The following is a 27,873-nucleotide window of genomic DNA, read 5'->3' as shown; positions in this document are numbered from 1 at the left end:
TTATTTGCATTAATATTTATTGATACAAAATTAATTTGTAGCAAATCACATATATACAATTTACACTGGAGAAATACCTTTTAAGATCAATGAAACAACATGCCCCTAAAGCTGGGGTGTATTGCCAGTCGGATGGTAGTTAACAGTGTTCTCTAGAACTCATTTGCAGCAGATGATCTTCAGTTTGCAGGCAGAGCTATGTCTCCAACGTGCTGCTTGGTTTTGGTCTAAATTACGAAAAGAACAGAAATTAGTTCAAATTAACACAGTTAAAAAAAGCCTATCTGACTGTGCCATGACATTAAGGGGGGCTACTAGACAGTAAAGTGGAACCACTACAAACTGTACTCACAGCAGCAAGGACATTAGAGCATTCACCTACTCCAGCGGCAAATCAATAAAAATATCGGTATCATTTCAATTACACTCAAAAAAGCACATTAGCCTAATTTAATTTAAGCAACAGTGGTCTCTAACAAACACATTCCTCTCTGCAAAGCTGCCACGACTTCCCAAATATGATGGATAATGGCTTGGCAACTTCACCCGCTGGTTATTCCTAGCCTGCTACATGACACAGAAAAGGACCTCCACTTGAGGTGTACAGCATGTGGGTCCTCCCAACACAAGCATGAACTAAACTTATAGAAGAGCAGTTTCCATAGCATGGGAATCTCCAGTTTCACAGAGTGGCTGAGGCTGGAAGGGACCTCTGGAAGTCACCTGGTCCAACACCCCCTGCTCAAAGCAGGCCCACCACCAGCCAGGTGCTCCAGATTCAGTTAAGCTCTTCTTCCCCATATGTGAGCTTTTGCCTGATCTCTTCTGTACCTCTTCACCCCTCCACAGCAACCACGGTGGTAAGAATGAGGTTGTCAAGCGTACTTTGCAAATACACGTTCCCACCTGCAGGCAGCAAGTAGGGTAGAATGGAGATAACAGATTCTGAGCTGTGGGGACAGAGCTGTTCCACATGGAAGGATGTGTCAAATGAGCCTAGAGAGGTCTTAGCTCTGTCTCTAGGAGAAACACATGAAGGCAATCCTGAAGGGCCACCCAGATCTTCCAGCTTATTTAGTCCAGGTTCCTCCTTAGACACCACAGAAACTTCAAAACCCAGGAGGATTATTTTCTCTTGGCATTTACCAGAAAAGTCAGGCAACAACGGGGTGTGAGAGGGCACATGTGTCCACATCCAAATCTGCAGCAATGGGCACACACCACCATGCTAGACCTCTGTGCCAAAACCAGCTGGTGCCAAACGGCATTCCCACTGGCAAGAGGAATGAAGATGTTAGAGCAGGTGAATGCCTGGACCAGCCTGCCAATGCAAAATTGGCGTATGGCATGGTGCCCAAGTGATGGCAAAGCCACAGCAAGATTGTGCCAAGGCAAAGCAAGTCACCAGCACGCTGAATTACTGCTACAAGAGGAGCTAAAAGCACAATGCTACAATGCTCTGGGGTAAGCCTGGCCGGGGGAACGGTCGTGGGATGGAGCCTTTCAGCACTGCAGAGCCAATCTCAACAGATGGATGAGACTCAAGGGCAATCATGCAGGCCTGAAGTGGTCTCAGTTCTGCTTCTGCAAGCAGCAGATGACAACAATAACAAACACCTTGCTGGTGACATCCTGAGCTGACCTTCATGGGATTAAAACTACACAAAAGTCTTTCAAAGAATGGAGGCCAAAGGAAGCTCTGCATCACTTCTCTGAATGAGAAATTGGAAGCTTTGCCAGGCCCTGTACAAAGCCTGAAGAAGAGGTAGCAAAGGAACCTTCAGGCACAAGAACACCTCAAAATAATTCAAATACCTGGAACTGAGTTAGAAAAATGATGAAATCTTTGCAAGCAGCACAAAGACAACAAAAAAAAAAAAATCTTCAGTAAAGGGAAATGCATCCAAAGAAGGCAAAGAAATTAGTTCAGGCAGCAAGACAGAAAATGAAGGAGCAGATTGAAACTCTATACAGCAGCCGAGCTGTAACAGTGGCAGGTGAATGCCTCATCCCACAGCCCACTCCAAGAGGAAGGAAGAAAACCAAGAGGAGACAACTTTGACGAATACTTCAAGCAGACAACTGCCAACCTGCCTAGCGGGACACAGTGTGTGCACACAGAATTAATTTCATGAAGGAAATTACTATCAGCATTTTTAAAATACCTGAGGAGACCCACTCTTTGTAATTTCTAAAATAATTCCAGTTCCAGGTAAGCACACAGCAAAACAAAAAACAACCCAAAGGTGGACATTTAAGCAAATTCTTAGCTTATGCAGGTGTCCAGTTAAGTAAGACAGGCTTCGTACTTCACCAGCATCACCATTCTATGGAAATGGGCAAGGAGGGGCATGCACCTCATTTGCAACCCTCAGCATCTCACCAGAGATGACCTTTGTAAGCTGAAAAAGTCCTTCAGAAAAGGACCTAAATTATTTTCAGTAAAAACAATATTACTATTATAGTTTCCCCCTTTTTTTCCACCCAAAACCACAAGTATGTCATGCAGCATGGGTGCAGGATGTAAGCAATAGAAGCCATTTCATGACAAGGTAATAATTTCTGTGAACTTCACTAGAGTTAGCAACTGAACAAAATGAAGCTATTCTAAATTTTGATAATTCACAGGAAATGGCCTCAAGCTGCTCCAGGGGAGGTTTAGACTGGATCTTAGGAAAAATGCCTTCCCCAAAAGGGTAGTCAGGCATTGGATCAGACTGCCTAGTGACGTGATGGAATCACTGTCCCTGGAAGTGTTCAAAAACAATGCAGACGAGGCCCTTCCTCAGTGACATGGGTTAGTGGTGGTCTTGGCAGTGCTGGGGTAACAGTTGGACTTGATGCATCTTAAAGGTCTTTTCCAACCTGGCTGATTTTGTGAATTCGCTCAATGTAATTTGTTTGGAAGGTTAAGCAGGATGCTAAGATGGACTCTGTATGCCACAAAGTAAAGAGGCAAATAAAGCAAACATTTAGAGTTGCTTTGTCTTTAAAACAAAGTGGGGCTTTTTTCACTAGCTAAAATACTGTTCAAGTCTGGCAGCTGTCTTCTAATTCGTTGCTTCAGCGACCTCTGTACTTTACCTATGAATTGCCATCAAAGCACAGAGTAAAGCTTAGTTGTTCACCAGTCTGCTTCCACTAATATGAAGAAAATCAGCCATAATAGGAGCCAGAGAGCATTTGCTGGATGCAAAAAAGCCTCTGCAATTATCACTTAATTGTCCTTCATGGGCTAATACTGAGAGTCTCATACTTTCCTGTTAAGGTTGCTCCCTCCTTCAGCACTTTTCCTTAACTGGCTACTTAATTAGTCTTCCTTCCTGGGCTTAATTGTAAATTTGTTTTGATTAATTAGCCTCAGAGCTGACTTGACACTAACTTTAATATAGGAGAAGTGCTTAGCTTCTCCAGCGTGCATGTAGGCTACTGCATCCCAGGGGAGCCCCCTCTTTGTCAGCAATAAAATTTCAAGTTCAGATTGTGTTTGAAAAAAACCCTTCATCATTAACTTTCATTTCTTGTAATTGCCCCTTCTGCACTACAACACAAAAGTGATGTTAACATAAAGAAAGGATAAAATTCAGGAAGTTGAGGCCTCTTGTTCAGAGGATTATACATCATGTTCATTAGCTGAATCCTGCAGTTCTAGATAAGATGACTTAATGCTCTTAAACGCAAGTGATCATAGCACTATTAGAATCCCCAACCACAAGTGTAGGTTACCAGCACAGACAGCAGTGTTCTCGTGGCACCAATGCCAAAGGGGTTTCCCTTACTGGTTGGACAAGCCTATGTTCTGCTCTTCCAAGTTACTGAATTCTACTGAAAATCCTTTGCACAACCTAGACAAGCCAGTTTGCAGCACCCTTAGACACTAGTATTGCACTTTATTATGCTCAAACCTCCCATCTCACGCCTTTCCTCACCATCTTCCTTTCCTCTCCATCTTTACAGCACCTTGATTCCAGAAGATGCCTGCACACAGCGCTGTCGTGCATCTGCCATCTTGATCAATTCTCATTTCAGTCACTGTTGCCTTTTCGGGTGTTTTCAGTAACTTCAAACACCATGACCATGAAAAAAATTTGTAAGCTAAATAGAATAATGTGTTAACATCCACTATACCCATTTAATAAACTTCCTAAATACACATCAAGAGCACTGCAATCCTTCAGTTTTCAAATTTAAAAGTCCTTATCTATCGAGCTGGAAAGAGAAATCAAAAATCTTACTGGGGCCATTAATACGCTTTTTTATAAACACTTTTAAATTTGCATCTCAACAGTCAGACTGAGAAAGTAAATACTTCACCTCTTTCAGCTTCTTGTTTCAATTACTGCCCCTCTTGTGCTCCAATCACAAAAAAACTGCAAAGAAGTGCAAAGTAAAGGTGGTTTTACAATCTTTTGTGTGCGCCTTTACTTGGGCACAGGAGTTTAAATGAAGCAAATCAGAACAGGAGCTTTGTGGATGGGCTGAAGAACGCAGAGCAGCTCTGCAGGCATGCCTTTTAATGTATTTATTCCTTAATAATCTTGCACCCAACTGGTTTGACTGATGATCAACTACTGTTTTCATCTTAGAACTGGACCATAGGAATCACTTTGGTTGTCAAATCCTAAAGGAAGCTTTTCCATGCAACCTGAGAAACGTTTGGCTTCAAGATCTCTTCTGAAGGGGAAATGTACCAGCTTGGAAAGGCTAAGATACTCAGTCACAAAAGCTGTCAATACCATTAAAGAGGCATGTTCCATACTGTTCAGTTAGATGTATTACCTGCAATCAATCACCAATTCAAGTAAATCCTGTATTACAAAAGACATCATGCAGAGTCTATACATCAGCCGAAATGCAAGAAATATTCCTTCATGCTGAAACGCCTTTTCAGCTGTTGTGAAATGAGGAAATAGCTCTTGAGGCTTACTGCATTCCCCAAATGTTAATTTAAAATCCTCTGCAGATAACCAATTCAGCTGTGTACTTGAAAAACAGAAGAAATCGTACATGTGCTTCAGTTTGCTTTATTGGCGCTATTTATTTTTCTGTAATTACTCAGCTCATATTCTCCTATTTTATGTTTACAAAGTTGTATAAGTACGTATGTGCACAGATATCTGACAGCTTTGCAACCATTCTTCTGCTGCTTTAAACTGCAAAAAAGCTTGGTGTAGTAAGAGAGGAACAGCTTTCTAACCAAATGAAACTACAAAAAGATAGATTTTTCAAAAGAACCTACTAACCAGTAAAGTTTTGGGTTTGAGTTTTGTGGGTTTTTTTGTTTTGGAGTTGTTTTGGGGGGTTTTTTGGCTTTTTTTTCTTTTTTCCAAAGGGAGCCAAAGTCTTCAAAAATCTGACTTTTTATTCTGGTGGGACATTTTCAGTTGTCCTCCTTAAAATAAGCCTCTAGTTGTTATTACAATAGCTACCATAGAAGACGTAGGCCTACTAACATGAAGCTGATGACACACATTTTTGTTTCCAGCTCTCTCAATTACTGCTGACAGAAACCAGTGATCCCCTCCAGGAGCAGCATGTGCACCACACAGGCAACAGGAAAGGCCAACAAGTCTCCTTCACAACAACAATCGCAGCTTCACTCCACAGCAGGTAATGCTGATTAACCAACTTTGGCCTAGTTTAGCACAAACCTGGCTCAGATTTCTACCACTATGAGAGGTGATGTTCTGTAGTCTGATGCTAAGCAAAAGTTGTGCCATCCGAGCTGCATATGTAAACCATTTTAGTTTATGAAGTAATTTAAAAGCTGGTTCAAAAGCTACAACAGGCAAATAACATTACAGAAACCCTAAGAATATATATTGAAGCTCCAGGCCACAACATGCTCTGTATGAGCTATTAATTTAGCATTTTACCAATTCTAACTAATTTTGCCACATAACTATTTGAAACCATCACAGTAGTAGTCAGTGAGAGTTAGATTACTCAACAGAATAGGAAATTTGCTGATAAAAAGAATCATACATACACATAAGACTTCAGAGAAGGCTTTTTTCTTTCTTTGCAATATCCTCTTTGGTAAAGATAAAAATTAGACTACCAAAGGTTACCCACAACTACTAGTAGCAAAAGTGTAGAAAGCAGGAGACAAAACAAGTCCAGGTAGAGGTGAAACATCAGCAGCTTCTTCTGACTAACAACTTATTCTTGTTTGCCACACTGCACAACTCGGCACCCATGTCCTGGAACTCAGAACATTCTTCTGCACCTCTTCACATTATATTCAGACTAATGGCACAGAAGCAAGTTTTTTACAAGTATCAAGTTTAAGAATAAAACCTAAAATGCAATCCAGACAAATGGTGAGCAACCTAGCTCAACTCAACTCCTGCTGTATACTGGTGTTTTAAAAGACAACTCTGAGTAAGTGGCTACAAGTAGTAGAACATACATGCTAACAGAATAACAAGGTTCAGTGTCAAGTCCTAATGTTAATGGAGACTGATTTATGCCTTCTTGCAACAGAAGGCAAACTGAATTTGTCTCCACCTATAACACACTCTTCCCTTTTCAAAAACCAAACCCAACTGAACACACATGCCCGCCAAGGACAAACGGCTGTGCTTTAAGCCCCATCTAGTGACAAATTGTGGAATTGGTGCTAAACTAAAGCAACATCCTACATACATCACCACACTTGGCATAACTGATTTTGCTAATTAAATTGAAAAACAAACATTTTGAGATTTATTCCAACTACAAAATGTTCTCTGCAAACTATATAGGGCATTTCTCCCATGAAACTGACGAGCCAGGAAGCAACAAAACCATCCAGCCTAAAAAGTTACATGCTTTACCAAATCCGCCTTATTCCGTTGACACTCCCAGCCATAACATTAGGAAAACACAAAGAAGAATTCATGGCACGCTGACCTCGAACCTGCTCTTGAACATCTGCCGCTTTCCAGCCTGTGTCACGAAAAGGTCTGCACACGTTACTTCTGCTTAAGAAAACATCCTGAAAGACACAGTTCTCATTATTTACTCACGACCCAAAAGAAAATCCACTCAAAACCTTCCTGCCAGTTGCAGTGAGGGAAGAGACATCAATGCTCGATAAAACAAAGGCAATGTATCACCTCTCATCTGAGACCACTAAACTAGAACACTGCTAGAAAGCAGCAAACTGCCTTGACCTCCACCACAACATACATCCACACTTTCTTCTAGGGCCATGAGCTTCACAGTCCATACATGTTCACTAACCCCTTAAGCACGTACCCCTCTGCTACCTAGTATGCAGACAGGTAACGCAGAAGAAAATTTGCAGGGTAACTTCCTGGCCCTTAACGCAAATGAAAAGTAGTCTTGTTCTGACCTCCATCTGGAATCAATGGGCTCAAAGACCACCACATCCATGCCCTGAAAGGAGGAAGATAAGCTTAGGTGAAGAGCAGAGGATCTTTGATCTAATGTACTGTTTTCCAAGTGGCAAATTTCCAGACCTCTGCAGGCCTGAGGAGCTGAAAGACTTAAACTAAAATGTTTTAGTGGTTGGGATCCCCTCAAGCAGTGGAGACAGCCTGTGTGCCCATCTGGTAGCTGGTATGGCTCCAACACAGAAGAGACAGTATTTGAGTCTTGCTGACCTTGAAAAGACCAACCCAACCCCAAAATTTAGAAAAGCTGCCAACATCAAATTATCAGCTGTAACTTAATGTCCTTTTCTTATTATTATTTCAACTTTTAAACTGCTTATGAAAGTTGAGGCTGGTAAAAAAAGAAGAAAGATCTTTCTGTTCAGTCTGAACTTTGGCAGCAAACAGTTCATATCAAGATAGAGGAAGAACTAAACTGCAACAGGCATGTTCCTCTTTCATCTTCTCCGAGTTAAGCATGACCTAGCCATGAATGCAAATATGACACATAACTTCTACTAAGTATTTTCACTGTTGGTCTATATATACACACTACTCATAGGAACATACTTCTTGAAGGAGTATGATAAAAAAAAAAAACTCAAGATCCCCAGTCTAAAAGGGAGTTTAGATGCATCATAATGCACAAATGCATCATAATCTTAGTGTCCAAGCTCTTCCACAGACACAGGAAGTTAGCTGGCAGCTGAAAGCTTAAGAGAAGCACTAAAGCCCATTCATCTTTTCTGCTTTAATGTATACTCTAGATTTAGCATAAAGATCACGGCCAAGGCTGTTTGCAAGGTCTACACTCAATCCCGAAGTCCTTAAAGTTTAAGATTCCTTTTCAATTTTCCTTATCTCATTCTCTTCTAGAATACCAGCGACCACTGAGAGAAAGCACCCTACCAGAATAGCTGTAGTTTATCCTTATCTTCAGCCAGAAGGAACCTTAAAGAGCTTGGGAGATAAATGCTGTATATACCATCTGCTGTCTAGACTTGGCTTCTGGAGTATACAGTATAATTACAGTTTTCCCAAAGGTCCTCATTATTATCCAGGAACACAGCAAGCAAAACAAAAGGAGATATTAAAGTAATACGTTTGGTAACGACTTATCCCTGCTACACAAAATAAAAGCTATCCACAGTGTTCAGAGCTAATCAATCCATAGCTTCCATGGGAAAGATACAACTGATAAGCTCCTACTTAAGAGCTCCCATTTTACAGTTTGCGGCACTAACCATACATCTGCTAGACAAGGAAGAAACACGTCGTTAACATAGTGGAAGGTGGCTGGACCCCAGCACACAAGATTCCAGCAGCCCACTTCCTAGACAAGAATTACTGGAATGTGAACAGCATGGTCCTATGTTTAAATAGAGATTATTCTAAACAGTTTCTACCAGGCAGACATTAAGACTATCAGATGTTAGATGAAGATGTCGAAAATTTTTCTAGTGCTAAGATTTGGCATATAAATACAATTTGGAACACCAATGTGCTTTACCCACAGATTTTATATGTATATCTTTCCGGTTTTGGATGACACAAGAACAGTAACTGATGCAGAGTGAAGCCTCTCAGTATGTCATTCCTGTTCGTTAGCAAACTACTGAGGTTCTTTTGGTTTTGCTCTTAACTTTTCTTCCATTGATTTCAGCTGCTCTGCATCAATTTGAAATGTTAAGCTGGGTGCACTCAAACACTTTTTCTATGCAAAAAAAAAAACCACTTGTAAACATACAAAAGCTTTACAAGTGTTTCAGCAAATTTTTCTGCAGCAAGTTTTTCTTCACCTGTCTTTTTTGAGTTGTGTGAAGAGAAGAACACTTTCTTTATTCAGAAGATTACGTATGTTATATCCATTTCCTACAAATAAAAACAGAGAAAGTTTTCTTTAGAAGCCAGTAGCAATTTTTGAAGTCCTCTCTTAAGCCAACTGTATTTTTATTTCACATATTTTAACAGAAGGAATATAAGCCCCTACTCTAGAACACCATTCTTACAGGCATGTCGTTGCATTTCAAAGAGATAAAAAGCAATACAGCTATAGTTTCATTTATTCTAACCTGTGGTAAGAATAAAGTGCATCTTTGCTGAGAAGATTTTTACTGAAAAGAATGTAACAGACTTGAGCTCTCACCTCTTGAAGCCCACAAGAAAATTTTCAGGTGACTGAATTAACTTTTAGTTTATTCCTATAGAAAAATCTCAACAAAACCCACACATGGACTGCAGATCTTCACTCAGGATTTGCATACTAACACAACCACAAATATGGAAACTTCTAAAAGGCACTGAATGTCAGGAACAATCAGCATCCTAACATTCATCTACAGCCACACTTGATGAAATTACAAAGAGATCACCCGCCACAACCAATGCATTGCCCATCCAGGCATCATGAGACAAGCAGTCAAGAAGCAGGGAAGAATGGAAATGAAGTATAGATGCTTATGGCCACACAGAACTTTCAGCAATTTATATAATCTGCTTTTCCAAAAAGCAAACCACGAAATTGTCTCTGCAGACCCCTAAACTTTTAAAATTAAAACAAACAGAAAACAGCTTCAAAGCATCAAACATTATTTGAACAATGACTGTTCAATCAGGATGTTCTGGTGAAAAGTTAATGGAAAAACAAGTGGTACCTTGTCATTTTCTAACATAGCCTCTTCACAAGAAAGCTGTATGAAAGCTCTCTACAGCCTCCATGAACTGCCTGCTTTACAACCACTACAAACTCTCCTGACTTGCATCTTACCCACTGAAGAACAACTTCCCATAAGGAGGAATTCATTCCACTTTTATCTCAGAAGGGCAATATCACCTGTCTAAATTCTCGACAACCCACATGGAGTTACAACCCATTCAACAAGACATTCTGCACCTTTTATGTATCAAGCACAAAGTGAAAAAGGTGGTGAACTGATCCAAATGGATTTTCACAATTTTATGTAGAAAAACCAGCAAACACATAGCAACCAAAACAATTACATTAACTACCACTATATATTAAGCTGTCTCTAAAGTTTCCCCAACATTATAGCTAGGGACAGCACCAGAATACCAAGAGAAATTCACTCTTAGAACTTGGAAGTATCATAAATAACTTTGAGGCCAACTCACATAAACAGGCAGTGTTTGTATGACTGCATTCAAAGCTTAGGTAATCAACCCACAGCCAGTGGTTGGTCACATTCCTTTCTTCACAACCCTATGCTTTCCCACTCTATACTCAAAGATATCTCTTCCCATCATTCAGCTCAGTTTTGCTTCCCTGCTTGCTAACTCAGTCTCATCTATGTCCAACAGATTGGTTTTAAACACATGTACTTACCTGCTGGAACATAGAAGAAGTCCCCTGTAGTCAGATAATATGATGTCTTATGTAAGGTAACAATAACTTTGCCACAGATAATATGGAAAGCCTTAATGAAAGCCAAAGGGTTTTAAAGTTAGCAATGTTTCTTTTGGAAACATTTAAGAAAGTTATCCAAGAAAATATACTCCTTTTTTGCATACACACTGTAACAAAATCAAAAAACAGATAAGCTAGATACTTCTATCTTGCCTGCAAGATCTAGACAGAAAGTGTTCATTGACATACAGATTTAATGTGAAGCAAAGCAGGGCAACATGCATGCAGAGTGCCTGTAGCAAGTTTCTTTGGCTACAACTGATTTCACAACTGAAATGATTCATTAATGTTTCCTGTATTTATTTGCAGTATAGTGGGAGAAAACCCTGAAAAACCTACCACTTTGTATGCACTTCTAACCATTCTAAGATTTTATGTTTATATAGTCCATTTTATAAATGTAAGAAAAAAAAAATCATACTTACTATTGTATCCATGTGGACAAACTGATGTCCCTTTTCTTTAAATGGTTTCAAAATCAATCTACCAGTGGCAAAAGCAGATGTATTCAAATTTTTATATATTTCTACCGATTCATCTTTGAAGAAGCATGCGTGATTCCTTTCAGTGTTAACACATTCTACAAGAAGGTCCAGGAGATCAACATTAATACTAACACATAATTAGTCTTGTTACTAGCTCAGTAACTACTTATTAAATCCTATGCATTACATATTGTTTCACTGCAACACCCCCCGAGCGCTAGACTCAGTATTTAGATGAAAAATCAGGATGTTTTTTTGTTTCTCCCTCAGAATTTTCTCCAGAAGAGCACTGAATATTTCAACAGCTCACCCTTTTATTCCCAATGTGGCATGAACAGTTCTTCTCCTTATCAGTCTAAACATTAACTACAGAATTCAGACAGACCCTTGGTCACATCCCTTCAACTCACCTAGAAGTACTTCCTCACTTGTTACTGGGTCCATTACAACAGTTGGCTTAGAAGTATCAGCTAGGCTGTGATCCAAATTTGCAGGTATCTCATGTCCTGAGACAAAACAAAAACCCACCATTACAAAAAACAGAAAAATAATCACTCTACATTTTAAAAACTTGATTATTTAACCACAACTTTTCTACAACTTTAGATTTCATGCGTAAGTACTTAAATTTGGTTTAAGTGAATAAACAGACTGAATACACTTTCTTGAAATAAAAGGAAACCTTCCTTAACAATTCTCCGAAAATGTAGTTTTCACTGGAATTATTTTTGTGTGTAATAGATAAAGGGTCTCTAAAATCCTAAAGAATCTTCCAGGGGAATGCCAGTTATTTATCCTACGCTACTGACAGTATTTATTTAAAAGTATCTGTGTTTTAAGAGAAGTGCTTTTCTAGCAACAGATGCTGAGAGGATATAAAATACATGATGTATGAAGAGCAAGTTTTTTTCCTTTTACCTACTGCTGATGGGTGTCAGGAGACTTAAGAGATAAAGCGTTCAAAAGAATAAGCACATGTTCAATTTTCCTTTTCTCAAGAAATGCCATTACAAGAATCTCACTTGAAGCTGTAAATCAGAAAACTATTTCTATAATAAAAAAGATTTTTCCAGAGAAGGAAACAGCCTAAGCGTTGATGACAACCTTACACTTTTCAAACTGAAAAGAGTCACTGGAGAATGTTCATGACAGCACAAATATCCCAAAGCTCTCTTGCAGAACTCTCTTAAGCAGATAATTTAAACTCCCTAGTGCACAGGAAATGTCTTTAAATGCAGTCAGAACATGGATGTTAAAAGGCAGGGTATAGCACTTCGTGGCTGATATAGCACTCATGGCTGCTTAAATACTCTTATGCCACAACAGTCAGGGGTAGGAAGAAACTGACTGTGTTTGAAATAGCTTTGTTGCAACATAACCATCTCTCTCTAAAAAGCAGCAACAGGTGCAACTCTATATAGCTATAAACACAGAATTTTTATCATATCAATAAAACTTAGGAATTTGTCCTAGAAATTCTACTCAGCTGATGGTCATTATATACATCACTTAAAATTCAAGGATGCAAGCCAAAGATTATCTGTGAGGGTGAACGTCTGTTAAAGAGCAAATCTACCACTGAAGACAGTTCAAATGCACCTAAAGCACCTTGTAAGATACAGTATGAACAGTCACTACCAGCTCAGGTTTACATGGGCTGCAAATTATTTGTATTAAAACATAGACTGTACTTAGAGCAAAGGCTGATCTAGACCAGGACCCTGTCTCCCATCAATGGCCAAAAGTATACCTCTTCCTTTGTCATGTTGAGAAGTTAAAGTTTGTACGAGATTATACAGCATTTCTACAGATACAATAAGAACATTTTTTTCCCACATCACCACATTAATACATTTATTACCCAGAGATAGACTCATTTTTTTACAGGAGGAAAATCTTACAGCAATGGGAGTATTTTTTTGCCCCTCTTTTTTTTTTTTAAGTATCAAAAGAAAAAAGTCTGTATTCATAATTGTTTTCGTACTTGTTTCATCCCTTCTCCACTTATGACCATCCTTCCTCCGTTTAATCTTCCTGCGGGGTTCTGGTTCTGGACACACTATTCCACTAATCACAAGCCCTCCTGAAACAAAAGAAAGTTAAACAAAGTTCGTTAACTTATAATTTTTCAAGAATGCAGACTTGCACAACCAACAAGCACTTCAGTTGAGAATATATTTCTTTGATGTTGAAATTTTCAGATCGCTTTAGAAAGTCAGAACAAACGAGAAGGCTTTTCAACATCAAGTATTTTGGAGTGCAATGCTTGAGACTTTTTTTAAAAGAATTTGATAATATTTCAGTCAAACAACGTTTCAGAAAGCCATGACATGAGAATAGTTTTTAAGACAAAACATCAATTTTAGGGACACAAAGAAATACGATTTTCAAGCAGACTGATTGATTAGGAAAGGACCAAAATAGGCTGAATTGTCAGAAAAAAAAAAAAAATCCCTGAGAACATCAGATCGATTCAGATCAGATTCTGAGGATCTATTCTACCACTTTGAGGAATTTAACACTGACACTGGACAAAATACTGTAATATCTACTCTGGAGAACAATCCCCACACAAAGAGAAATGCTCCAATGAATGACCCAGTAGACTCTCTCTTTTTCCAGTAACATACAGAATCTTTGATGTAATAAACCTACTAGCACAGAGAAACATTTTGGTCTTCTCTAAACAGTTAAGGCAAGGCTGATACTATTTCTAGCTGCCACAGGAGTACCAGGAGAGAAAAAGACTACACAGAAAGATGACTAAATAGCTGGAGACCATAAATTATCCACTTTCCAATAAAAATTACCAAATATTAAGCATCTCAAAGCTTTCACAGCACCAGATCAATCCACAGATTTCTCTTTACTGCTCTTTGAGGAAAAGGCAAATAGGTATTTTGGAAGTAGTACCTGAAGGCCTCATCGTATAGTTCACACGCTCGCCTCGCCAATATTCCAGAGGTCTCAGTCGTAACCTTTTTGTCCGACGAACATTAGGGGTGTTGGAAGGCATTACTAATTTAAAGGATGAAATCATTCACATTAAGTATAAAAGGAAAATTGGGAAAAAGAAAACATTACATATCCATTCCTGTTGCTCCATATCAGCAGGCCAGCACTTCCTGGCTGATAATTGTATCACACTGCTATCATGACACGAAAAGGGAATCAAGCATTGCCAAAAGCATTAGTTGGCATATACCAGTATTTATTCTCCTCTTTCTTAAAGTCATCATGCTGACTTCATATTAGATTTCATTCTATATATCTTAGTGAATCTGAGATACAGACATTAGGGACTCAAGCACAAGCAGCAGCAAACATGCTACAACTGTGAAGACACAAGCTCTCAACAAAGACTAAGAACCCTGCCTAAATCTGAAGGATTTCATTAGCACCAGTGAAAAGGCACTGCCTTGGTAATGCAAGAGGAGAGTAATAGAGAATGCATAAGCAGCCTCTTGGCTTCCAGATTCTCAAGTCCAATCTCCAATCTCCAGAAGAGCAGCACTTTTGCCAACAGAAACCCCACACATTTCCAAGACTTCTCACGTATTTATCTTACTTATTACCAAGTCTCAACTTTCAGTTTGTCTAAGGTGCCATATATGAATACTGTATGATCCAATATTCGAGTGTTTGTAAGAAAGAATTACAGCCCCCTAAGAGTTGAGAGCAAGTTAGTCAAGAATATTTAAATGCTAAAAATAAAAACAGTAAACGACTTGCTGCAATAGTTTTTGAAGGTAGACACAACTATAGCGTTGTGCATAATATACTAATGAAGGGAATAAAAACCAATAAAACATACTAGTATGGGACTGCAACCGACTCCTTGCCCATTGCTTCATCCTATCCGGACTCAGACCACCACAGAAGGCAGGTTATTTGTACCCTCAGTTCTACTGTGTAAAACTAATTCAAACTCTTATTGTTCTCACTGAACTGTAAGCAGTGTCTTGACTCAATATTAAATGAAAAACAGAAATGTGACAGTTAAAAAGATAACTGTTGAATACAGTAATAAGAAAGAAACGCTAGAAGTTTTTAAAAGTAGTTTAAAAACTAGAGCAGGCTTAATGTACACTGAAGAACTACCAAGCCTTAGCTGTAAATACTTGCTAACATATGAACCCATTTCTAGGTGCTTTCCTGTGTCTCCTTCAGCAAAGTTTACATCAAGTTGGAAATGCATTTTTATTTATGCACTTACACTAAGATATTTTAAAATAATCTTACCTATTTTATGTCTTGTCAAGTTGTCTGACAACAGATGTTGTATTTGACTGTCCAAACCTTCAGAACTATCTGAAAATACATTCAAAACCCACAACTATAAGAATATACTATTCCTGACTTTTATTCACTATACCCACTAGAAGCAACCGAAGGTAATACAAACAGAAGTCCTTTTTTCCTTTAAACATACATGAAACCCAGTGTAGATAAACAGTATATGTAATTAGTTTTTAAGCAGTGTAATCTTGACAACTACACGAAAACTATACATTCAAGTAAATATTTCCCAGGCCCATTCCTCTGATAAAACAAACCTTGGCAAATTATAACTACACATACCATTTTATTGACCATAGTGAAAGGTCATTCAGCTTTATACCACTCAAATCTTGACTTTAGAACAAACTTCTTATCAGAATACACACAAAACTAGGTCTTTGAAGAAAGCACTGCATGAATGAATAACATTCACAACTGGTTCTAAAACACTAATGAAAAGACTTCCTATTCCTAGGGTTCATACTCATTATGACAATATGTACATGTACAATATGTGTAGAGAAACTTAAAAGGAAAAAAAATGAAGTATTTTTAGGCAAACCAGCCATGATTTCATAAAGCTGTACAATTTGGTCTAAAGTGATCAAATATAGTACCATGACATGGCAACACACCAAACTGGTACAAACTGAGTCTAAAAATTGTGTTCAAAGTATTCTGGAAGGACAACTTTATCCTGGCAGGCCTGATGCCAAACTACGTAGTGCTTGTCCTTCCAAAGCTAACACATGGTAAAGCTCAAATATTGTATTATGGATTTTGGCAGAGGTGACCAGAGCCACTACAATCTGCATTTCTTCTCAAGTACAACAAGCAGAGCACAACAGAAATTACTGTACCATCAAATACAACTTTTAAGAAGCTTATACATAAAATGAAAGAAAATAACAACTTTAAACATTACCTGAAGATACATTATCCTGTTCGCAAGACTGACTTCTGGAAGCAAATTTATCGCAATGTTCTAGAATAAGCCCGCTTCAAAGGGGAAAAAAAATACACCTACTTGAATATGTTAAATAGCAAAGGAACATTACAGCACTACCAAAAATAGCAAATTTAAGGTTTGGGGTTTTTTCAGATCATGTGAGGTGGTTTTTTTTTTCCTTCTAAACATCTGTCTGTACTGGTTAGACACTGAAGCAAATGACTGCTAGTTAGGAGTCACAGGTCTGAAATTCATCGATTGCTTCTCTACTTGGTCTTTAGGTAAACAAACTAGTGTTCACACCCTCCCTCTAAACAGGTTTCTTAAAAATCTTTTAACAACTTCTTTTTTCTCCCTTCCAGAAGAAACAGACTTTCTCCTCTCCTCTGTAGCACTACTTTTCAAACTATTTTCCACAAAACATGATTATGGAACTGCTTTAAAGAAATATTTTGCATACTGTAATGAAAGGACAGTAAAATAGTTGGTAACTGTAATTTGTAGTATGCATTCTGACATAACATTTTCCCCATAAAATGACAATAATTAACGTGTATGTAACTCCACCAGAGATTCTCTAGCAATCAAGTCACTTCTAACAGGATTTCTCTTATAACCTTAGCATTAGTATCCCTAACTTTTCCGCCTTCTCCCATCTGTGGCTGTGCTTCACTGCTCTTACCAAGCCAATGAAGTTCAGCTGTGATCCACCTAAACTCCAAAAGGTGCATTTCAATGCTAGATTTGCAAAGCTGCACTACAAATGTGTCCAAGTCTGGAACAGGTTCACTAAATTAAATTACAAAATAAGAATTTAATATCATCACAGACCACCACTTCTGTTTACTTTGTTCTCAAGTTTCCATCCCATGAAGGAGAAGGTATATGCATACCTACGTGCACAAACAAGAGTTTGGACTGTAGATACAGTTCTATACCCTACTTAAGAGCAAATTTATTAGTATAGTAGTTATTTCTAGAAGCACTAGTATTTCTGTTCAGAAATGATGCACTAATGTGGAAGCAAGCCTCAAAGGAAAAAGAATTCTCGAAGGCAAGAAACTTACTATGACTCCTTATTTATTAGTTTATTAACCATATTAGCATGGTATTTAAACACCTTAGGCATGCATCATGATTCCTTTCTATTAGGTTCTTCAGTAGCAGAACACAGAATGCAGTAGTAGTACCAAACAGCTGTTCTGTCTCAGTGGGGCAGAACTGAGATTAAATACCAGTTTCATAGACAACTCAGGAAATTACCTTTCATGACATGTAGGCTTCACAGCTGCAAAGGAATCTCTAGAAGAGAAAAAATGTATTATTATTACGTTTACTCTTAAGTCAATTTTACTTACTAAAAGGAACCTGTATGTCAATATTATGTACTGAACAGATTCATAAAAAAAATTAAAAAGCACTGCAAAGAACAGCGATTAAAATCTCAATTAGACTAGGTAAACAGACTTACTCTTTTGACTACCAATCGGTAGTAAAGTTAATTCTACAGAAAGAAATATAGTTGAAGAGTTAAAACACTGTATTTTCTCTATTTATAAACAAAGAAACAAACCTGACAGTGAAGTCATTCTACAGGTGGTGGGCTTGTGTGCACGTGTGGGCTTTTTACTTTATTTGGTTTTGAACTGGATCTGCTACTCAAGTCTCAAAGGAACACACTAAAAAATCCAGCAGAAGTTTCCTTATGTAGAAGCAGACACTAGATTTGGCACCCACCTTTGAGACTAGGATGTTGATTACACCATTTGGTTTCCCTATTAGCTACTCAACCAGCTTGAAACTATCACATAGTTCAGTTTGGCCATTACTGCTTAAAAGTTAACAAGATGTATTTAATTATCTACCAAGTTATACCACAGTTGTAAGGAATTACACAAATAAACATACTGTAATCCGTGTTGTGCACTACGTTTTCTTTTGTTACTTTTTATTTTCACATCTGATAACTTGTGGTTTTCCTTTGTAATTTTCTGTACAGAAGAGCTGTCAGAATCCATTTGAGACTCATTGTCCTCAGGGCCTGAGCAAACACCTTCACTGTTTCTGCAGTGACTCTTTTTGGGTATCTTTCCTGAAGACTTAGCTGACAACTGTTTCTTTGCAGAATTCTTCACACTGTCTGTGAGATGCTGTAGTGCTTTTACAGGAGTTTTGTTATTTGCATCACCAAGGGACTCCAATGTCTGCAATACATTTTTAGGCTTTTCAGACTTAGCCAAGTTCTGAATCACAGAAGTCTCTAATTTCTGATGCAGGGGTGAGGTAAACACTTCATCCAATTTTACAGGCTCGCTTTCAAGCTCTTCTTCACTGTATACCCTGTGAGAAATCTCTTCTGTTTGTAACCGAGGCTTTCTATCACTACTTTTCTTGCCAGGTTTTTTAAGCTTCTTCCTTGGACTTCCTGTCAGTTTCTTAGCTACTGTATCTCTTGGATGTTTCTGCTTAACAGATTGTTTCTTGTGAACTAAATACTGAGAAGCTTTTGAAGCTGACCACGGATTCTTGGCAGACTTGAGATTCTTTTTTGGAGACGGAGTCCGCTCTTGCTGGTGCCCAGCTGAGGACATAAGTGAATCCTCACTTGGCATCACCATTGTTTTACATTGTTCTGCATCACATGCTTTTGTTTCCAATCCAGATTGAGACAACATAGGTTTTCTGGCTTCTGGTTTCCAGGATGTGTCCTTTTCCTTGTTTGGAGAGCTTTGTTTAAGTGCATTTTTTTTAGTCTTTCCTATCAATACACAAAATAGTTGGACATTAATATCTTTTCTCATCAAACCTAAAGATATATAATTTAATAACTGAACACAAAAATAAACCAAAGAATAATAATAATTTTAAAAAAGTATCACAAAAGCAGGTTTTTCCTTGATGCTTAAAAGAAGGCTCTTAACTACAGTACATAAAAAAATTAAAACCACAATTTTCAGAGTACTTCCCAGCAGACAAAAAACAGCAGAAATGTTACATTCAATCTGCTTTTTAGTTTTCAGTGCTTCCTGCTACAAAACCCTTCTCAAATAATTCTTAAAAACTGATCCCCACCATTTCAAACTTCCTTTCTACACAGAGAGGAACAAAAGCTTGTGGGTAGCTACCTTCTCTGCCCATAAGAAAAGGCAACACTGCTAATGATTTTTTAACATCTTAACAGAAAGGGCTGAGTAGGGGGTGGGGTGTGAAGACACTCTGTCTCACCACCTTATACACACCCACACCTAACTGTGCAACTGAAACATCAATTAGGAATCCATTCATGCCTCTCATCAACTTTACCCTTATTTCTAAATAAACCACCACAAAAAAAATCCAGCCATACAACAAGGAAGAAGTCTAAAGACCTGTTAAATAACTTACCCATACAAGTAATGTTTTGCCTTTGAGATTTAAGAACCTTTCCTTCACTGTCAGAGACAGAATCTGATTCTGATGTTCCTTTCAATTCATGCATTCTGACGTCCAAATCATCCATTTTCCGTTTAGTAAGTGCTTCAACATGTACTTTTCTGTTCTTGCCTTTCTTAGCCTGTGTCTTCTCCTTTTCCCTATGAGTCACGTCTTGCCTTTGAGATTTAAGAACCTTTCCTTCACGGTCAGAGACGGAATCTGATTCTGATGTTCCTTTCAATTCATGTATTCTGACGTTCAAATCATCCATTTTCTGTTTAGTAAGTGCTTCAATGTGTACTTTTCTGTTCTTGCCTTTCTTCCCCTCTGTGTTCTTTTCAGAGGGCTGAAACTTAGAAACAGGAGTTGCAGAGCTAGCTTTTCTTGATTTTTTGTTCTTACGGGGTATTGAAAAGAAAGAATTAAAAGATACATCATGTGATTCCTCAATGAAAAAATCACATTCATTTTCTATATCTTGATGTTCCACAGGAGGAGGTGACAGCAGTGATATTGAGGCTGAACACCTATAGAAACAAGGGACAAAGTATTCACATCATTGGGGGGGTGGGGAATAAATCAAAATCTTGCAAATCTAGTGATGCCTCTAGAACACCTAAACATGCTACAGGATATTCCTCAGAAGGATTACTATAAAGTTCATCATTCATTGCCCTTTAGCTTCCAAAGAGAGCACAAGGCCTGCTTCTCCTTGCTTTGACCACATATGCACACCTCATTATTTCTCAGATGCTGGATAGTCAGCCTCCTATCTAACTGGTCAGATCCATATTAGCTTTGAAAAAGTCTGTTTGATCACTGCTAACTTCGGAATCACATTAGGTTTTCCTGAATCCTCCAACCTACCTACCAAAACATCTCAGGCTCAAGCTGAAACACTATTCAACAGCTAGACACTATTTTACTGGCAGACAAAAGCAACAACACTGTTAAATCTTAACAGCACAAAACTCTGAAACAATTATTCAAACCCTTTCTCAAGTGGCATTTCTCAGTATGTTTTGGGATAGACCAACATTTCTCCCAGACCACATTTACAGGTAAAAGGATGTTGTTCCAGTACTCACAACTGAGTTATTTTACTAGCAAATTATGTTCCCTATTAAGCCTCAAAACAAACCTTTTTCCAAGCGTTCCTGCTGCTACAGCTGCTAAGATGAGTGAAGAGAAAGGCTTCCTTTTCTCTACAGAAGATGTAGCAGTACATTCTGTTCCATTCATGAGAACAACCCGCTCATCTCTCCCACTCTGAGGTCCTTCCAAATTTTCAACTTCCATGTGGCTCTTCACTGCAGCAGGAGTATTTTGGTCATCAAAGTGTAATCTACATATGAGAAACAGCATTCAAATACGCTATAAATTCTGAGTGCGCATTAAAGCATCATGTGGATGGACAGATGCTCTCATTTTCTCCTGCTGACAACGTCTCACTTATCATGAATGAGCTTCCATTTGGTAATTTGCTGGAACGTAGGTTAGCTGTACTACTTTCCAGCATAGTAACAAGTATCAAAAATCAACGAGGCAACATGGGGTCAGCCTGTGGCTCGATCAAAGTGAGGGCTGCTCAGCAAGAACAATTCCTAATTTTAGGAGAATGTGATTCAGAAACTGTCAGGTTTCCTAGACCTCAGGTTCACTCTCTTCCCAATCCCACTCCATCAATGGGAGTCAGTGGGATCAGTGTCAGTCCCCCTTTATGATCTAGCCTGGAGAGTCAGTCCTCCAAGGAAAGCAGAACTGTGGCTGGGATCACTGGCCACTCTTGCAGCTGGACTTGAAATTTTCCAGAGAGGAGGTAATGATCGAACTGAAGTTGTTCTACTTTGTATAAAACATCAGTATATTCAGAGTGAGAGGAACAATGACTGCTCATCTCTGCTTTAACAAATTTTTTAACTATCACAGGACTCGCTGAAAAAGTCTAGACTACCTGAGAAGTTGACAATTTGGAGCACTTTCTGCGAAAAAGGAGTCAAAATCTGTTCTGACTTGCCTCCTGCACTTGGGTACTGCACTTCTGGGAATTAACCCTTACCACCAATATATTTAGTAAAAAACAATTCTGCCCTTTCTAAACCCAAATATGAAAATTTTCTCAAAAGCTTGAAATTATTCTTTCGTTACTTCAAAATCCAAACTCATAAATAATTGAAACCACCATGTTAATTTACCCTAAGGAGGGAAAACACTCAATACCACTACCACATACAGATCTACTTACGTGTGTACAGGAGGACCTTTTGCTTCCTCTGCAAGAAGTGGGGGAGATACAAGAGACCCATGATCATCTTCAGGGTCCAAAGACATGGCAGGACTTGTGCATAGTGCTTCAACATCTTTTAATATATCATTTGTTTTTCTTGTAGGCACTGGAGACTCTGGGGTTTTAGAATCAGCTACATAATCACATATTACAGGCTTCAGAGGTGATTCATGTGAGGATTCTGCTATATAAATAAAATAGGTTTAATTCTTCTACTCAAAACCTTAAAAAACCCCGTGAAAGTTACCCCAAAAAAACTTAATTCAATAATAGTGCTACCAACCTCTGCTGTTGACTGGTTTTAGTGGTGATGCAGGTAAGGGCTCTGAAGAATTAAAGGCTCTTTTCACAGAGTTAGCTAACCCTGCCGTTGACTGCATAGTCAATAACGAATAATGAGACAAAGTAAAATATTTGATATAGCAACAGTGTTTTGACAGGTATATAAATTTCTACAGAATGCAATATAATTTCCTTCCCTTAAGTCTTACTTATTTGAAGCACATTTCTATTCTAACTAAACACTTCCATTTTCTATCACTTAACACTTTCTAGAACCAACTGTAAATTTCAAACAGGTAAAACAGTGTGCACACTAACAATTGATTTGCAGCTTTGAACAGACAACCTGCTAGTCCACAGGCAACCTGTTTACTCTTTTCACTAGAGTGAATTAATTTAAACAATTTAATTCATCTTCATTAAGTCAGACTGAGGTTTTGCAAGAATTATTTTGAGATTATGCAGTATTCTAACATCAGACTGAAGTAAACAAACACCATTATAAAGGATGCCTGTTCTCAACACTGCCATTAATAGAATATCCTATTATTATAAAAGACTACTAGAATCAAAATATTAAAACTAAATATACACACTAGATTATTGGCATAATTCTGTCAGACAGCACATCAACAAGACATTCAACTAGTTTCCTCTCTTCAATAAAGTTACAGATATACGAAGTCATTGTATGGGTAACTTTATCAGGAGTCGACAAGCTGCTTTTATACAAGAATCATCTTTCAATTTTACTATCCACTGGATAGCTAAGAACTGTGTCCATGTATCTGGCAAAGTGTCTGAAACCAACTCCAAAGGAGTTCAAAACAGCCTTACACACTACCAATTAAAAGACAGCATGATTCAACCTAACACCATGAGAGATTTTACTACCCTAGCAAAAAGCTGAAAAAGCTTTTATTAGCAAAAAAAACCCAAAAAAATAAGGTATTGAATAAATCTAGTTATAGAATATTTACTATTATAGCACAACAAACTGAGAAAAAAGCATTACCAACAACTATTACAGAAGGTTAAATTATAGTCTATATACTAATTCAAGTAACACATGGAGCTTATTCGTACAACACTCATACAGAACTAAACCTGTATCCAAGTTAAACTGTACCCAATGCTACATTGTGACCCTGCCATAACTAACTTACCCTTGAAGCCCTGCTCTCATTTCTGACAATAGGAGTTGAGCAACTGGTTGGACTTGAAGAGGTAATTGTAAGATCATTGCCACAACCTATAAGAAAAAATTATAAATAAGGGATTCTTGGAGTTGTCAAGGTTTTACTTATTTCAACAAGTTGTTAAGGCTTGTTAAGGTCACATAAATGCAAACAAGAAAGAAACCAGCTACTCAGGAAAAAGATTACCTTTATAAGACAGCTAAGACACAGATTTTAGTGGCTGGGAAGGGAGTGCTTTTAAAGACTGTGAGAAAGACTTTATTTTTACTCATTCTATCTCTATTTTTTATTACTATTTATTGACCATGAAATATACTACAAGGAAGAATTTATTTTATTTTTTTTCTAATCAGCAAATTAAACAAAACACCAAATCAAAGCTTACTTTCGAAACAGTCCTCGATGAGTTTCAGTACATTTTGACCTGGCTCTACAGCAATCTTATTTCTAGAAATAAGGGGAAAAAATTAAACATTTTCAATTAAAAATACTATATGTTCCTATCCCAGCAATATAAAAGCTGTACAGTTCTTACTACTTAATATTTTAGATTATTTCCACTAGTACCAACTTTAACATATTTTACCTATCATTTCCATGCACAGATATCTGCAAAGAAACTTGTCTAAATAAGGATTCCAGGAGAAAAAGCCCCACTCCCACAGAATATAATGAGAATGAAGAAATCTCTCTACATAAAAGAAAACACATAAGTACTGCAACAGCTCTCAGGTAGAAAAGCTTTGTGCTGGAAAGGGACTCTTCATCAGGAACTGTAGTGATAGGACAAAGGGTAATGGGTTCAGATTTCAGCAAAGGCAGTTCATGTTGGATATAAGGAGGAAGTTCTTTACTGTGAGGGTGGTGAGGCACTGGAACAGGCTGCCCAAAGAAGTTCCGAATGCTCCATCCCTGGCAGTGTTGAAGGCCAGGTTGGACAGACCCTTGGGAGACACGGTCTAGTGTGAGGCGACCCTGCCCATGGCAGGGGGTTCGAACTAGATGATCTTAAGGTCCTTTCCAACCCAAACCATTTTATGATTCTATGATTACAGATTGTCTCTTGAAATATTTTTTTTAAAAATCAGTCCTCAAGTAATGTTGCCTGCACAGTGACCCAGCCTCAGCAGACCCAGAAATGAAATGCATAGGCATCTATCCCTTCATACAAGGAGTCATCTCTGCTTCTCTGCCTACCACTTATCCACAGTTATTCTGTGCTTCTACAAAAGTTTCAGCAGCAAGAACTGGCCTGCGGTATCAAATCCGTAAGCAAGAGAACAGCTCAGCTGCTTGGATTGCTATTGCAAACCTCCCCAGCACAAATGAAAATGGCAAAAGTGATGTACTAGCCAGAACATGCTGATCAAAACCAAAATAACATGAGAAAAGCCATGGAGTATTCCTCCATGATTATTATGTGCCTTTAAAAACAAATAATTTGGTACATTTGGTAAGGTCATGAAATGCATGTCTAAAAATGGATTCCAGTAACAAAAAGCTCACAGACTTATGACATGCCTTTAAAGAAAGCTACAGCACTGCAAATACTCATGTTTAACATTTACCAGCAAGGGCCAAATAAGCTAGAACTCTGTGTGGGCTTCATCTCCCTACCACCTAAAAAGCAAAATGTTTGCACAGACTACTGCTTCTGTGCTCAGGCAGCCTAGATAAGGCTAGTTTAGGTATAGCTACACCACAGTCTCCTGCTCCAGCAAAGAAATACAAAGGAAACCCTTGATGCTTCATCCCCCAGCGGAATTTGCTCCTCCCACCACTAAAAAAATACAAGTTTAAGAAACAACATATGATCAGCTTACTAACATATACCCAATAGTTTTGATATTAAGTTTTCCAAACAATTGTATCTAAGAATAAAATGTTAAATGTAAATTACCCTCTTCCATGGCAGAATCTTGCTCTGTACTCTCTTTTAAAACAATTCTGTGAAGAAATAAGGAACAATTTTTACTAAGCATCATGACAACTGATAGAAAAACAAACAAATGACCAACCTCCTGTTTCTCATGTAAGCAAGTCTCAAGAATTCTTGATCCATCTGAATCTAGTGGGAGTTACTGCAGCCCTGTTTTTCCTAGAACACAGCAGCTACAACCCCTGTAACAACTGCCAGAAATTCAGCTTTTCTCAAGAACCATGAAGCATCTGTTGCATTTAATTCAGAGAGACTTACAGGAGACTTACACAACAGAAATCACAAAGAAACTAAGGATTTGGTTAATATATCTGTGACAACTACAGAAATAATCTTTTAAGTAAGGAAAAGGAATGAACTACCACAAAACAAGCTAGGACATAACCTTACAACACACCTGCTGCTCTGTGAGAGCTGCTTACATGGAAGATTCTTGCCCTGTGTTTACCACAGGCAAGACCAGGCTGACAGGCAGTGAGAGCATGTCAGCTGTTCCCTGGGAAAACTAAAGTCTCGATTAACTACTCCCAGCACATCTTCATGTACTTGAACCCCAATTATCATTCAAATGGCAGACATGACTCCAGCCAGCTATTACCATAACTAGGGCAGTAACAATTCAGTATATTATCAGTATTACTTCCCATGCCAACAAATGAAATTACAGGCAAAGGCTGTAGAGAATAAAGACAGGAAGGAAGGACAAGTCAAGAAAAACTAAAGAGGTAAGCAGAGTGCATGTTTTCACCAATACGACAAGAAAACAGTGCAAAAAAATCTAATTTTAGCTGAAAACCAAACATGACCGGTTATTCATTTGTGTAAATTGGAACAGAGTGTATATGCAGTGTGGAGACTACCTAGTCTTAATACAACAGAATTTAGCATATTTTTTTAAGTTGGCCGTATTGGCACTACTCTAGGTCACACGGGAAACCGACTGACCAAAAGTCATCACTTCAAAACACTGCAGAACCATGGTCCTCAGCAAAGCAGTCACTCAGGCTTAAACTTCTTTCTCTTGCAGCAGAGCACAGTACTATGAACCGGCAAGCAACTTTTCATGTAAGATAATGAACAATTCCTGTAACAGATCTAAAAGAGCTTTTAACAGTTTGTTTACTGCTATGCTCTACTACACATAAAGAACTTTTAAGGCCTAAGCTCCTCGTGCATCTCTGACAGAGGACGATAGGAGGAAGATGAGTACGTCTCCAGCATGCCTAGACAAGAGTCACTGGTTCTTTGCACGCTAACCCGTGAAAGGAAGATCTCCAAGACGAGCAACAGGCGCAGCTGCAGGCAGCCCAAGGGAAAGGGGGTCCCAAAAGGCAAGCCCTCAGAGCAGAAGTGTTTGTGCCAGCAACCGGGTCCAGGCGGGAGGGCAGAGCACTGACACCAGCCCTGCTTCCCTCAGGGAGAAGCCTCACCACGCTGTGAGGGGCTGAAAGACAGCCCCGCCCGCCCCTCAGGAGCGCAGTGACTTTTATGGAAGGGAACAGCCGCCGCCCCCAGCACCCCCCTCTCCCCTTCCCGCCGCTGCCCCCCGCGCCCTCTCACCAACATATTCTCCGTCCCAGGCCGCTGCGACGAAGACGAAGACATCGGGGCCGCGGGACGGGGCCGCGCGTCGCCACGCCACCGCCCCCCCCTCTCTCACACACGCTCCGGCGCCACCGCCGCCACCACTTTCAAACCTCCGGCGGCTTCGCGCTGCGCGCGCGCACCGGAAACGCCCCCTTCCCCCTGCCCCATTGGTCGGCGGCCGCCGAGAGCCAATGAGGGCGGTTGTTTTGCGCGCTCGCGCACACCCCACCCACCCCCACCCCCTCCCCCCGCCATGGGCCGTTGTGTTGCCCTGAGGGGAGGTGGCGGGAACAGCCCTCAGGGGAAACGGCAGCTCGAATCGGCTTGAGGGTTTGTGAACGCTAGGGAACGTCTACAGTCGCCGCAGGGTGGCGTGTGGTCTTCTTTAAAACCATAAGATCTCAACAAAAGGCAAAGTCTGCGTGAGAACGTAGCGCCGTAATACCCGCAAAATCTTACGGTACCTGCAAAAGACGTCCCAAAAATATAATCGTAAAATGATGCTTGTCAATACACACCGGCAAGCAGTGGGCTAAGTGCTGGCACGCCAGCGCCAGCTTTGCCAAGCAAATGTACGGGTACCCAGGTTCATTAGCTCTTCTGCAACACTCAGCAGCAGTCTAAGTCTGCTATTTAAACAGAGTCAG

General features: G+C 39.1%; 1 protein-coding gene across 2 annotated transcripts; it reads right to left on the bottom strand.

Annotated features, from left to right (window-relative positions):
- On the bottom strand, positions 1–27,360 carry CENPC (centromere protein C). Of its 2 annotated transcripts, none has more exons than XM_030492765.1 (19): positions 27,200–27,360; positions 25,601–25,647; positions 24,086–24,147; positions 23,668–23,753; positions 22,503–22,593; positions 22,178–22,403; positions 21,074–21,277; positions 19,903–20,459; positions 18,427–19,276; positions 17,782–17,820; positions 16,495–16,568; positions 15,531–15,599; positions 14,202–14,306; positions 13,273–13,371; positions 11,699–11,794; positions 11,229–11,383; positions 10,723–10,813; positions 9,179–9,251; positions 1–227 (listed from the first exon to the last, which is right to left on the bottom strand). In XM_030492765.1, exons 1-19 carry the CDS (start codon positions 27,242–27,244, stop codon positions 197–199), a joined length of 3,000 nt encoding a protein of 999 aa, XP_030348625.1. In that variant the 5' UTR covers positions 27,245–27,360; the 3' UTR covers positions 1–196. The 2 variants fall into 2 exon arrangements, with proteins under 2 accessions (XP_030348625.1, XP_030348626.1); XM_030492766.1 differs by having other exon boundaries at positions 22,178–22,400; positions 27,200–27,346.
- Between the last annotated feature and the right edge of the window lie 513 nt (positions 27,361–27,873).

The sequence above is a fragment of the Strigops habroptila genome, chromosome 7 (genome assembly GCF_004027225.2).
Source record: "Strigops habroptila isolate Jane chromosome 7, bStrHab1.2.pri, whole genome shotgun sequence".
Lineage (NCBI taxonomy): Eukaryota > Metazoa > Chordata > Aves > Psittaciformes > Psittacidae > Strigops > Strigops habroptila.
The sequence above is the reverse complement of the archived record's forward strand: the minus strand, read 5'-3'. Positions and strand labels throughout refer to the sequence as shown.

Coding starts and splice junctions, on each gene's coding strand:
- CENPC (XM_030492765.1), bottom strand. CDS start 27,244: ATGTCTTCGTCTTCGTCGCAGCGGCCTGGGACGGAGAATATGTTG. Junction 17,821..18,426: donor AGTGCACAACACGGATTACA/GTATGTTTATTT, acceptor TTTCTCTTCTAG/AGATTCCTTTGCAGCTGTGA. Junction 228..9,178: donor ACACAACTCAAAAAAGACAG/GTGAAGAAAAAC, acceptor TTCGTAATTTAG/ACCAAAACCAAGCAGCACGT.